Source organism: Bubalus bubalis, chromosome 8, assembly GCF_019923935.1.
Source record: "Bubalus bubalis isolate 160015118507 breed Murrah chromosome 8, NDDB_SH_1, whole genome shotgun sequence".
NCBI lineage: Eukaryota > Metazoa > Chordata > Mammalia > Artiodactyla > Bovidae > Bubalus > Bubalus bubalis.
The window spans coordinates 103891367-103905789 of record NC_059164.1 but is presented as its reverse complement, the minus strand read 5'-3'; the positions used below and the strand labels follow the sequence as shown (position 1 = coordinate 103905789).

Sequence of the window (14423 nt, the reverse complement as noted above, 5' to 3'; positions counted from 1 at the left end):
TCTCAGGTTTGTTTCAGTACGTGGCTATCCTTAACAGAAAAGGTTGTAGTCTACTCTACACCGCCCCCCTTACTCCAGGCCTCCTCTGTTCCCTACTCCTAGTTGTTGCTGTTTATCGCTTGGTTGTATCCGACTCTTTGCGACCCCATGGACTGTAGCCCCTCAGAATCCTCTGTCTATGTGATTTCCCAGGCAAGAATACTGAAGAAGATTACCATTTCCTTCTCCAGGGGATCTCATAACTCAGGGATCAAACCCTCGTCTCTTGCGTTGGCAGGCGGATTCTTTACCACTGAGCCACCAGGGAAGCCTTACTTGTAAGGCAAAAGTTAAAGTGCCAGTCGCTCAGCCATGTCTGACTCTTTTGCGACCCCTTCAGGCTCCTCTGTCCATGGAGTTCTCCAGGCAAGAATACTGGAGTGGGTTGCCATTCCCTTCTCCAGGGGATCTTCCCAACCCACAGATTGAATCAGCGTCTCTTGTATTGACAGGTGGATTCTTTACCACTGAGCCACCAGGGAAATCTTACTCCTAAGGCCACCTCAAAAATAAACTCTCCCTCTTGTCCACTCCATTTCCACCACTGGTCCCTAGTCAGGCCATCATCTAAGTAGGTGGGATCAACAGCTACACTTGTGTCATGATTTTAGAGTGTCTCCACACGACCTTTAACACTTCATAGTCACTTGGGTGAGGTCTCCTGAAAACAACAACGCCATCAGGACAGGTAACCCAAGAAGGCATTAACACCTTAACTCAAACAAGTTCACCCACTTAGTAAACCCGCTGTCTAGCAGGAGCTTGAGGGAGTGGGACAGAGGAAGGGGAGGTTTTGACAGGCAGGGAAAGCTGTGAAGGAAAGGAGTCCTGGCCTGGAGTTACAGCTGCCAGAGCAGATGTAGGTGTGGTATCACATGAAGGACTGTGCGTTTCTCTGCCTAGCCTGTTGCAAAAATGCCACGGGAGCTCTGGGAGGACAGGCATAGGGCAGCCTCTGGGCTGCAGGCTGTGGGTATCCTGAAAGGTTGACAATGTTCCCTGCAACGCTGGGGGAATGGGGGACAGAGAGATGTGTGATGGATTACAAAAGGCCAAGATTTCAGAACACCAAGCGACCTATGGGGATGCTCTGTTGGCTGGGTTCCTCTGCTACCAAGCTTCCAGAATTCCAGGGAGGGCATCTGGCCAGAGATGACCCCCATGGATGCCAGGCATGCAAGCAGGAGGCAGCTCACAGCAGATTGCCCACGCTGAGAACTCACACTGGCTGGGCACAGATGCAGGAGAAGGGAAATGGCTGACACTGCAGGAGATGTAAGTTTCCCATGTCTGGGATGTTTACCTCATTAGGACGTTTTACGTAACATCAGCCAAAAACAGAAAGGGAAAACAGCTGGAGGGAGTCTGCTGGAGCTTGGACCTGGATTCTGAGTCTCAGATTCTTCCGAGGCCAAGAGGGGACCTCTACTCAGCCCCTTCCTCCCTGGCTTGGTTAGTCCGTCGACAAAGAAGTCAGCACAACGTGGACTGGGTTCCTAGGAGGAAACTCTTGAGCCACCCTCCAAGGAGCATTGCAGCTGGTATGAACAAAGAGGCAGTTATTATTGTTATAATTACTGTTATCATCATCCCAAGCTCTTGTGTCTACACATTCATCTTGTCATGACCAGAGATGGCTGGGGAATGATGAACCAGAAACCTCGGCAACTCCTGGGCTGTCCAGAGGTCTGAATAGGAGTAAAATTCAGAGGGCTTGCAATCTGGGAGACCTAGGTTCGATCCCTGGGTTGGGAAGATTCCCTGGAAAAGGAAAAGGATACCCACTCCAGTATTCTGGCCTGGGGAATTCCATGGACTGTATAGTCCATGGGGTTGCAAAGAGTCAGACACAACTGAGCAACTTTCGCTTTCAGAGGGCAGATGAGCAGGCCGGTCCGGAATGACCAGGCCAGTCCATTGGGAAAGGAAAAAGCAAGCATCATCAGGCAAGGAGTCCACACAAGTCCAAGGGCAGAAGGCCAACGCCAACGGGGAGAGGCAAGGAGCAGCTTGGGACCCAACAGGTGGGCGGTACCTGGGGGTGGCTGGAGGGAGTCTTAGCACCAGGGAGAGTTCAGGGGCAGAAGGGGTTAATTCTGGAAAGAGGGGAGAGTGTGGAAGAGACTGTGGAAGAGGCTGGAGGAGGAACCAGGTAGGGCTTGACCAAGCCGAGTAAGAGGAGAGTGAGGCACTGAGATCCACAGCAGAGCAGCAGACAGCCTGAGCTTCCCACGGTACACAGCCTGGAAGGGGCTGGTCCCCCACCAGAGTAAACGAAAAACTACAGGCCCCCAGCGTAAACAGCCAGGGGCCTCGGGGTCAGGGATCTAAGTGTATCATCCAAGGGGCATGCATGAGACAAGACACTTTTGAATTTCATTTCTCCTCCTTTGCATCATGTTTGCTGAAATGTCTTTGCTCCCCCGCAAAGCCTTCATCTCTGTCATCCCTCCCCCAATACCTTTCCCCTCCTCTTCCCCTCCCTCTTGAACTACATACATATTGCTTCTGATTCGACTTTGCAAGGCTACCATGTGAGTGTGTGTTTGTGTCCCTGGGAGATGGGAGGGCGGGGTGAGCCCTCAGGAGGACAGCAGGGGGTGGGGGGAATGTCGGGGGCAGAGATCCTCTCTCCTTCCCTCGCTCCCTGGCCAGCTGGAAATGTGCTGTGTGACCATCCAATTTAATTAGCTGAACTTCCTTGATAGTCTTGATAGAAGGAAGCTTTAAAAAAAAAAAAAAAACTCACGCTTTTTCGGCTCTCAGCCTCTTGAAAGATAATGGAGAGGATCTGATTGCAGGAACGTGGAGCCCCAGCTCCCTGATTTCCCACTGCCAGTGGCAATCAACTGTGAGCTGAAACCTCCATCTTAAAAAACGCCAAGCCAAATTGAGAGGATCTGAGCTCACAGGCACAGAGCTCCAGAGTCTCGGAGCTCGAACCCCCGGGGGAGCCCCTGATGAGCAGAGTGGGAGACCAAGGGGATAAAGGACTGTCTTCCCCACACCCTCCAGCGGTACCTGCTCTGCAGCCCTCAGGCAGGCCCCCCACAGGGCCCCTTGCCACCGCCCCTGACCCTGGGGTCACTGGCGTTGCCCCAAGCACAGCTCCACTCCACGGCAGCTTCTCCTTGCAGAAGTACCCACATCTCAGCACCACCCCCTCCCCAGACCCAGCTTTCTCAGCGCCCCCTTGGCTTCCCCAGGTCCTATCAGAGGCCCCCCCAGACCTCCCTTTACCACCCACCCATCCTTGCCCTGCTTCTGGCTATGTCCAGGCCCTCACCTCCGTGGGGGGCATTCCAAAGGGACACCAGTGACAGAGAAAGCAAAGGCATAGCCACTGGGGATGGCCTCAGGGGCTCCTGGAGGTGGCACAGAGACACAGAATCCTCTAAACCAGCACGCAACCCGAGCCTGAGCTTCAGAGCACGAGAAGCCCGTAGGGATGCATTCTGGCAAGAGGAGGAAGCGCCGCTGTTTAAGATGCCACTCTACCGCCAGCCTGCGTCCCCTGACCACTGCCAATCTTGCCCTGCCACTCATCTCCTGCAGCCACCGGCCCCCCTTCCTGGCCGGCCTGGCCACACGTGCCCATCCTGCTCCAGCCCTGGAGGTGGCAGAAGATCCGGCAGGAGTACAGTGCCCCCTCGGAGCCCACCGAGGCTGGACCAACGCCACTCAGGGTGGCAGACAGGCAGGAAGATACGGTGGACTGCTCCCAGCAGACAGTCCGGTCTGGGCGGGTTGAGGGCACAGTCCCTACTGACAGCGTTCTACCTTCTCTGGGGGAGCTCTTGCCGAGGTAGGAAGGAGAAACGGGCACATCCAACTCTTCATCAGCAATTACCATCTAAGACAAATTCAGAACCTTGTCACCAAATCACTCAGAAAACTCAGCATTCAAACCTCCATTGCAGAGACTACCCTACGCGCGCGCGCACACACACACACACACACACACACACACACACACACACACAGGTCCGACTCTGACCTTTACTCCCCAGAGTGATGGTTATTATCTCCTTACACTTGGATTTGTAAACCTAGCAACCTACAGATTAATTTTATTCTTTCACCTGCTAGTCACGGGACCATAAGGTGAATGAGCTCTCAGCCAAACAGTTAAGCCTCTCATTGGTGGAATTAACTGTTCAAAAATCACAGCATAGTTTTAAACCAAATGGTGCTTTTCTTACTTGAAAAAAATTTTTTTCATAAGAGTGTTTGATGATCACATGCAAATTCTTTTGTTTAAATTTAAACTTTTTATTCACTATTGGGGTACAGCTGATTAATAATACTGTGATAGCTTCAGATGAACAGTGAAGGGACTCAGCCATACATATACATGCATCCATCCTCCTCCAAACTCCCCTCCCATCCAGGCTTACATGCAAATTCTTGATGAAAATGTATGTAATCAATATAACCTAAGCTTCATCAAAGTCTGAAATATTTTCCCAGAATTGTTTCAGCAGAAAAAAAAAATCAAATTTTTTGCTTTAACAGAAAATCATTTACTGAGAAAAATTATTGAATATAAGATATTATGGTGAAATTATAAAACAATAACCAACCTAGCATTAAATGAATTTATTTGATCCAACTAACAATCTTAAAGAATACAGGATTCTCAAATAAGTAAAGAAATCAGAGTCTGATTTTCTTTTTTTAATTTCTAAAGCTCCATCATAGGTGTTTGCTAATCTTTGACCATTTCTACTCTATTTCAAAGGGGGCTTATACGCCCACTTCCTATCTAATGTCATCAATACCTGACCTTTGAAAACTAAAATTGACATTTACTATGCTTCCCCATGGGCTTCCCTGGTGGCTCAGTTGGTAAAGAACCTGCCCGCCATGCAGGAGCCTGCCTGCAATACAGGAAACCTGGGTTTGATCCCTGGGTTATGAAGATCCTCTGGAGAAGCAAATGGTAACCCACTCCTGAAAACTCCATAGATAGAGGAGCCTCGCTGGCTACAGTGCATGGGGTTGCAGAGTCAGACACGACTGAGCACAACGCACTCTTTCTTTTTTCTTTCTGTCTATGGTTCCCCATTGTGTCAACATTTCCAATTACACTTAGCAGCAGCTTCAGATACGACTGATGCTCACCTGCCCTCTGATAAAAATAGCTGCCGTGGATGTCGAGAACAGCAGACGCTCTCTGCTGGCTTCACAGCCCATCAGGCTGCTTTGTGAAACAGGCAGATGAATCCCACACCAAAGGGGAGCCTCAACTCCACCCAACATGGGGTGCCCAAAATTCCGCATGCATCAGTCGCTGAGACGGCTTTTATCAGTTAAAAATAGATCTGTTCGCACCCCCATTCACCACAGCAGAGGCTCAGGCTGGATTCTGCAGAAGCTAAGGGCACTACAGTTTTAGAACAAGAACCCCGAAGACACAGGGCTCAGAGAAGGTCCATAAAGCTGAGCATCAGCCTCTTCTCTATCTTTGCTAACACCATGTAACATACTTTCAGTGATGTCGCCATGGGTCGTCCATCTGAATTCCAGATTCTCTGCTGTGTGCACAGCCAAAAAAGCTCTACCAGGTCTCCCATGAAGTGCATCTGTGCTATTTACACTAGAATAACTCTCCTTCTTGCTGAAAAACTTTCACAAGCTATCTTAATTGCTTGAAGCAATTACACTATATTGTAATTAGCACATTGCCTTATAATTATTTGCTTTGAGAATGTCTCTCTCCACTCCTCCCCGCCCTCCTCCACCTCCAGACGCGAGCTCTTTGAAAGAGTTCTCTGTGGCCTGGGTGTCCACCATGTGCCCTAGTACACAGAAAAACTTGGTAACTGGGACTGAATTGAGTGGAACTGAATGGAAGCTGCAATACCAACAACTTCTTCAATTCAATGACGACTCCCCCTCCAGTTATATTTAAGTGGTTATTCAACCAAGCTTGTCACGTATCTTGAACATGCATTGTAGGTGTCTATTAAGTGACTATCCTAGACCAATGCAATGTGACAAATAAGCAGTCATGGTCAAGGATTTATATACTTGGCTTCTGGTATGTCTACCTCCAAAAAGGAAATTAATAACCCTTACTAGTGTCCCTAAGGCAAATCTCACATTAAAGTTAAGTATGTGGGAAGCTTAGCTCAACATCTAGTACACGAGGGTGCCTGTTGGACATTCGCTCTCTGTCCTCAGGGTCTGGTTTGTGTATCCACCAATGATAAAGCTTGTAGGAGGAACCATTTGGTTAATGCCTTCCCATCTACTCACACCTGCCCCTACACCATTTGGGGCCAGTGGCTCTAGGTAATACTCATCCAGACACCTAGTCACAATATTTTTCCTGAAACCAATGGATCATTGCTCTGTTGTTTAATTTTTCTTGTTTCTCACCCCGCCCATCAACATATGGTGATTTGATTAAAACCAAACCAAAAAGTGGAACAGACCCAGTGGGCTCCATGCATGCCAAAGATAACTAGGCAACAATCAAGAGAAGAAAGATGGTTTTGGCCTTCATCAAAGCTTACCCACGACAGGATCCTTGTTTTCAATAAAGAGCCTCCTTCATGTATACATGAAAACTGAAACTCAACCTTGTGACATTATGTGGAAAAGCTGGAATCGGGAAGAAATGACAAGCTCACCAGAGGTGGCGTGGAGCTTACTAGCAGGAAGAATGTGTTCACATGAACTGCGCCTGCGACAAAGCAGAGTTATCCTTACACAGACAAGCAGGTGGATCCCCGTGGAGCAGAAAGGTAAAAATAGTCAACCAACTCTGTTTGCTCATTAAGTCATCATCTTATCATATTAATAATTTAAATCTCTGAGAATCCCTGACCAAAATCTTCCCTAACCAATGAAGGCACATATTCTGATCTTCGCTGAGCCATCACAGGAGAACCCAGGTCCCAAAACCTTTCATTCTCCGGAGATAAATTTGTCAGTGGAGGACCAGGCCCTCCCACTCAGGGGCCCCGCCCAGTTGCAAATTTCCAGTGCGATACTGCCTGCAACCACCAGCAGGTCTTAACCCACACAGAGGATGACACGAGGGATTAGCAGGTTGCCACAATAATGCCCTGAGCAACTTGGAGACAAGCTGGACTTGAATCCCAGGAGTTGGTTCAGTCAGGTAGGTGAAATCTGAAACGCCTACCAGGGTAACAAAGCAAGACCACGGATCATTGTCTAGCTGCTAATCATTTTTTTGTGTCAATTGTAGAAGGAAACTCCTCAAAACTGCAATACAATCAAAACCAACTGGGGCAGTTCAGACCCACAGATATTGAGACTTTAAGGATCGCCACCATGTTCTGAGACTGTCCACAGGTCTCTGACAGAGGTCCATCTGTCCAAACTGCTGATGGGCATCCAACATCCATGCCCTCCAAAGGTCACAGCCAAGGAAAGAGACTCAGGTGTACTTACGCAGAGCGTGCCACTCATCCTGGCGGATGGTTTTCGTGATGTTGAAGGTGAGGTTCCTGGGGATGGTGGCTGAGGAGTAGTGGTATTTGATGTACGTGCACCGCTCAATTTCTCCTGGAAAAGAGACAGGAGGCCAAAGGTTAATGAGGCAGCAACCATGTCTGGGGCACTTTCCAGGATCTGCTCTTCTATCCTGGGGAGAGAGACTTGTTTCATATTGGGCCTGGTGACACCAACATTTTGTAAATACAAGGTAGTAACCTCAGCTCCAAAAGAACAAAATCAAACACCATCAATTTAGATGGCGCTAGTGGTAAAGAACCCACCTGCCAGTGCAGGATTTGAAAGAGACTGGGGTTCGATCCCTGGGTTGGGAAAATGCCCTGGAGAAGGAAACGGCAACCCACTCCAGTATTCTTGCCTGGGAAATCCTATGGACAGAGAAGTCTGGTGGGCTACAGTTCATGGGGTCACAAATAACCAGACACAACTGCGCACACGCACACATATCTCCAGCATCATTCAGAGACAGGAAGAGTCCAAGTTGACGCTGATGGAAGCTTGTTAAGAAAGCAGTACCCATGTGTTTAACCTTAAGAAAAATCAACTTATACATCAAGGGAGGATGTTTGGTATCTAAAAAACATTTACAGTCTGCACCCATGGACCAGCAGCGAGCAGGCGCTTAATCACGTGGCCTTAATCACCAGGCCTTAATCACGTGGCACATGCTGTCTGGTGGAAAGGTGAGCTAGAGGGGCCTCTTCCCTCTTCTCTATCCCATGGCCCCCACCAGCCTCCCCTCTAAACATAAAGCACTCCGTTCCATCTGCACCTCCCTGAACCAGTCTCCTCTCAGATTTCTCGGACAAAATCGAAGCCCCATGACACACTCAATTGCCTGGTCCAATTAGGACCTTTTCTGAGACGCTGTTATCAATCAATGCAAGCTTTGCTAGTCAGATCATGAAAATAGTTCTGTATCTCAGAGCCAGAGGTTCTCAAATGGTAGCCCTGAGACCATAGCATCAGCATTCCCTGGGAAGCTGCTAGAAATGCCATTTCCCAGGCCTAGCCCCACACCTGCTGAATCAAAACCCCCGAGCTAGAGCCTGCACTATGAATTTTACTAGACCCTCCAGGTAATTCTGTTGCACACTTGAGTTTGAAAACTGCCGCCTTCGAGAATCTAATAGAATTGCCAATGAGTGAGTTTATAAATCCGCCAGGTTGGCCAAATTCAAAAGGCAAGCAAGAGATCTTGGTCTCCTGCAGGCTCTTCTATTGGCACTTACTTATCCGGGGGTTATTAAAACTCAAGTGTCAGGGCATCATGAAGAATCAGGAAAGGAGTGATTTTTAAAGGTTAGGGGTTTTAAATTTTGGTTTTGCACCTGAATGGATTTTTATGGTAATCCATTTTGCACCCCACTGATTTTCAATTTATAAGTAGTGGCATCTGATTGAATTGTCTGACCCCTGGCTCACTGTCAGCAGGGAACCTGGCAATAGGTGGAGTGCAATAATTTAGACAGCGCCTTATTGTAAATCACGTCTGGACGACCGCCCACTACTAGTTACTGGCAGACACTCCTGCGATGGGACAGACGCTGTCCAGAGGCAAAGTTTTGAGGAAAGCGTTAGGTACTCTTTTTTTTTTTTTTTTTTTTTTTAATTTCTCAGCTCCTCTGCCTCTGTCCTCTTAGCCCACAAACATCCTGAAGTCTCTCATGGGCCCACCATCCCTCCCACAACATCCCCCCACCTCTGTCTTCCTTCTTCCCTCACCTGCTACACTTCTAGAAAAAACAGTCTTCCTGACAGTCTCTGCTTCCAGAACCCACATTCACACTTCATTTCCATAACAATTCCCATGGACAGCATCAGTTCCCATCCAGTCTATATCACAAAGCCCACGGCCATCCCCAAGGCTTTCCGGGGCTCTAGTGGTGCCCCTCCTCCCTGGCATCCAACTGGTCACCAAATTCCGACAGTTTTATGTCAGAAATGTCCCTGGAATCCAGCCTGCCTGCCCTCTGTCCCCACTCCCTCCATCATAGCCGTGAGAACACAATGACCGATCTCAACAAACAGCCACAATGACTGAGGACTTACGAGATAGGAGAGACCTGCCAAGTGCCTAGTAGACCAGTGGTTTCCAACTATGTCCTGGAGCACATAGAAAAGATGTGTGCGAGGCACCGGGTGGGCTGCTGGGCCTTGTCCAGCCTCCCAAAGGGCTGAAGTAGCCACATCCCCATAACCCATTTGTGGTTTCTATATGTGTTATCATCCCTAGGTCAGGAAGATCCCCTGCAGAAGGAAGTGGATATCCACTCCAGTATTCTTGCCTGGAGAATCCCATGGAAAGAGGAGTCCGGTGGGCTACAGTCCATGGGGTCGCCAAGAGTCAGACACGACTGAGCAATTAACACTTACTTACACTTACATACGTGTGTGTCCCACTGGTGGCACACTCTATTATGAACAATGCCTTACTAATCCTTCTATAACCCACTTAAGTAGGTGCTATTATACGCCTCACCCCTATTTTACAAAAAAGAAAATGGAGGCTCAAGAAGATTAAGTGACTTGCCCCAGGTAGGAGCAGGGCCAGGATCAGAACCCAGGATCGCCTTATTGGAGTATCTCTCCTGTCAGGCCACCCTCCATACTGTACCATAGAAAGAAAATGCAGTCTCTCACGCAGGGGATAAACCCCACACTCCTGGCAGAAAGTCCCAGCCCCAACTTAGCCCCAACCAGGACACACCCTAGGCTCCAGTCAGGTGCCCTCCCACCCTGCCCCATGGAGGGTGGATCTGCTCACAACTCTGTCCCTCCTCTCCTCCCCACCTTTCTTTCACCAGGTACATGCGTCCAGCTCCTCAGGGAAGCCCCGCTCACGTCTAGGACAGCACCCAGCAGCAGGCATCCAACGGCCGCTCCTCTCCCCCTCCCTGATCCGGTAGTCCTGCTGCAGCCAGCACACCAATGGGCTGTGATTTATCTATTTACACGCCTCACTCCTCCACTGGATTACTAGTTTCTGGAGGGCAGGGACTTGTCTTATTCATTCATCTTTATCTCCCTGGCCCCCAGCACACAGCACCAAGAACCTATGCTTTGAAGAAAGCCATGAATAATACAAGGCGCCCTTTATAAGATCTCAGTGGGTAAGGAATCCAACTGCTTCTATTGTATGCAAGGGATTAAAATAATGGAGGCAAATTAGAATGTCGTGAATAAACGGAGGTGACTGTTGCAGAACTCTGGGAGCCTCTGGCAAATACCTCTTTCCTGTCTGGACCAGGTAAGGAGAGGCTTGTCAATCACATATGAACACAGAATAGCCTCTTACCACACTTTGTAAATGTAACCCAACAGACAACTAGGTCAATGGTTTCAGGGTAGAAAAAAGAGAAAAGAAAGAGCGAGAGAGATATTAGGAAGAAAGGGAAAATATTCATTTTACACGAATATCAGGAGCAACCACGTGGGGCATACACAGTTGAGCAGGTTGCGCACTGCACAAGGATGCCTCTGGGGGTACCTGTGCGCTGAAGTACAGCCGCTGCTCTGCTTGCGAAGACCTGCACCATGGTGGGGTATGCAGGGGATGTCTCAGTCAGAGAGGCTGCCTTCACCTAATTTGCACAAAGATGGCATGAGAACTAGGAGCCACCCTACACTCCATAATTTCAAGATCGAACAAAATACTCCGTGGGCCCAGCCTGGAAGACACAAGATGGAATCCCACTGGTAACAGCTGGATGAGTGCCTGTCACTCGCATCTGAGAGAAGCACCTGATTTCCTGGCTAGGACCAGGTTCTCTCAGCCTCAAAACGTACGCAACAAGTGGCCACAGGTTCCTGGCTTCCTCCCTCGGCCCCAGCCTGCCCACCTGACACTCAACAAGAGAAAGACGCTGACGGACGGGCGCAGTGGGCAGCCGGCCAGGGAGCCTGGCTGGAGAACTTCCCAACAGCCCCGCTGGAGGCCCTCACTATTTGCTTTGCCTCAGGGATGCAAGCATCCTGCCTTTGACAGCAATTAAATTTGAAAGACTCAAATATTGCCTAAGAAGAAAGGCAAAATATTTACCCATGTGTCTGCAGGTCCTGTCAGTGTGCTGGGCTTTTGTCAATACAAGCGCCATCTGGGCACCAAATTCATGTGCCCAGAATGTGGGCTTCCCAACACAAACAGGTTTTCCTGCGAAGGACGGTGGAAGGTAACAGAGAAGCCTGTGACCTTCCCCAACTCCTGCATTCTAGCCCAGAGAGGGGAGCTTCCCCCTCCTGCAGCCTCAGCTGAGGGGCCAAAAAACTCGTCCGTGAGGCATCGTGGTTGGGGGGTGCCTCCTGTGGGCAACTTGGGACTTGATACCTTCAGCCATGCCCTGCCTTCTGAGCCGAGGACCCTCCAATCTGCGTGTCAGAGTCCCAAAGTGTTAGTTGCTCGGTCGTGTTTGACTCTTTGCGACCCCATGTAGCCCACCAGGTTCCTCAATCCATGGAATTCTCTAGGCAAGAATATTGGAGTGGGTGGCCATTCCCTTCTCCAGGAGGATCTTCCTGACCCAGGGATTGAATCAGGGTCTCCTGCATTGCAGGCAGATTCTTTACCATCTGAGCCACCATCAGAGTCCCAGGGAGACAGGATACCCAAACAGGTAACTGAGGAGGGTTTCCAAAGCAGTCAGTTTACAAAGCTGAGCATAGGGTGTACAGGGACCGGCCAAGGCTGGGGCAGGGCCCTGGGGCTGGCAACACAAGGAGGTGGGGCAACCCCAAGGCTGGGCAAGGCAGAGCAGGGACCATCATGGGGATCTGGAGAAGAGGGCCCTGGGAGGGAGGTGATGCAGGCTCCAGGAGGGGGTACAGCCCACCTGTGTGAGGGGCAGGATATAAATGCCCAATCTCTCACTCCTCCCACCCACACCTCCTGCTAAGTCTCCCCAGAGCTGAACCCACCTAGAAGTCAAAGGGCACGCCAGCCTCCGAGCAGGTAAAGACGGAACTGGACTCAACTGGACTCAAGGGACAAATGCAAGCATCCAGCCCTCTCCCCTTCTACATCATCACTCCAGCTTCCCCTAGTCCAACGAGAGCGCCTCCCCACTTCCCTTCCACCTCTCAAAGTCCTCGGTGGCAAAGGGAGACCCAGGAACAAGAAATAGGGGAACATAGTTCTCATCTTTTCTCTCCATTTCAAATGCTTTAAGACCCAAGGCATGAGTCTGGTAATTCACGTCAAGTCCTGATGTGGTCCCTGCACACAGCAAGTGCTCAATAAATACTATTGGGTTGGCTAAGAAGTTCACTGGGGCTTTTTCTTAACATTTTATGGAAAAAACCAAACTCTCTGGCCAATCTCACAGTCATGATGAATCACTGCTTAATACTACTTACTCTAAGGGGGAAAGACCACAGGAAACCAGAAATAATACCAGCAATGTTTGCATCACATTACATACACACAGAGGCAGGGGGTGGGGTATGGGGGTGGGGAGAGGAAGAGAGAGAAATTTCATGTGCTATAACCCTAGGAGACTTGTAGCTCAGAACCCTGACATGTGCTGGGCATATGAGGAAACAGACTGGAGGGGAGCGGAAGAGATGGCCCACATGATGAACTCCGGATTCTGATCCCACCCTACAAGGAAACCACAGGCGAGGTTCCTTTCACATGCGTCTACTATCAGCAAGGTGTGGTTTCCAGGAATCTACTTCTCCAGAGTTATGCATGGTAAGTGGAAACCTTCTAAGGCAGGGAAACTCAAGAGGCAGGGCTAGGACTCAGCCCCATGCCATCTAGAATCACCTCCCATAAACGGGTGCCACAGAACTTATGTTCATGCATTAGAGAGTCATTCCTTTGGGTCAGACACTATTTTTCGTAGGCCCCTATTTTTAAAACTCTGCTTCCCTCGTGGCTCAGAGGGTAAAGCATCTGCCTACAATGCGGGAGACCCGAGTTCAATTTCTGGGTCAGGAAGATCCCCTGGAGAAGGTAATGGCAACCCACTCCAGTACTCCTGCCTGGAAAATTCCATGGACGGAGAAGCCTGGTAGACTACAGTCTATGGGTCAGACACGATGCAGAGAGTCAGACACGATGCAGAGAGTCAGACACGACTGAGCGACTTCACTTTCTTTCACTTTCTAAGTCAGTCCAAATGGGATCATCCCTAGGTATGGATGAGATCCTGAAATCCCTTTCCTTTAAACTAGAGAGCTTCCCTCATAGCTGTACTGGAAAAGAATCCACCTGCAAAGCAGGAGACACCAGTTTGATTCCTGGGTTGGGAAGATCCACTGGAGAAGGGATAGGCTACCCACTCCAGTGTTCTTGGGCTTCAATTGTGGCTCAGCTGGTAAATAATCCACCTGCAATATGGGTGAGCTGGGTTCAATCCCTGGGTTGGGAAGATCCCCTAGAGAACGGGAAAGACTACCATATTTCAGTATTCCAGCATGGAGAATTCCATGGACTGTATAGTCCATGGGGTCACAAAGAGTCGGACACGACTAGGCAACTTTCACTAGACGAGAGGGACCCTCAGCAGCAGGGCACCCCTAGAGAAGAGAGGCTGAGAAAGGCACAGGATCCCAGCTCACGGGGGCAGGGGGACGTGCTGTGAAGAGAAACCCACAACTTCACAACCATATCTGGCGCTGACCAGGGTGGGCCTGAGAAAGAACCAGAGCATGGGAACCCCCTCTCCAGCCCCCACTTTAAAAGTGGAGTGATGCAGGCTGGGTGTGAGATGGTCAAACACATTGATGTTTAGGAAAACTTGGGATTAACAATCTATAAAAGCTTTACTTACTGCAGTACTTTAATAAGAGTTTTTCACTTAAACCGTGATTCCTGAGAAGGGACAGTTGTGGCATGCAGGCTTCCCCAGACTCCTTTGACCTCCAAATCCTTTTTTTATTTAAAGAGCAGTTTC

At 49.5% G+C, this 14423-nt stretch overlaps 1 protein-coding gene across 4 annotated transcripts in view; it reads right to left on the bottom strand.

Annotated features, from left to right (window-relative positions):
* Nucleotides 1–14423, bottom strand: part of TMEM178B (transmembrane protein 178B) — a 415633-nt gene that overhangs the window by 273615 nt on the left and 127595 nt on the right. For all 4 annotated transcript variants that reach the window (XM_044946966.2, XM_044946967.2, XM_025291671.3 and 1 more), the window contains exon 2: nucleotides 7465–7578. In XM_044946966.2, coding sequence (XP_044802901.1) covers nucleotides 7465–7578 — 114 coding nt within the window. The remainder of the gene's footprint in view (nucleotides 1–7464; nucleotides 7579–14423) is intronic.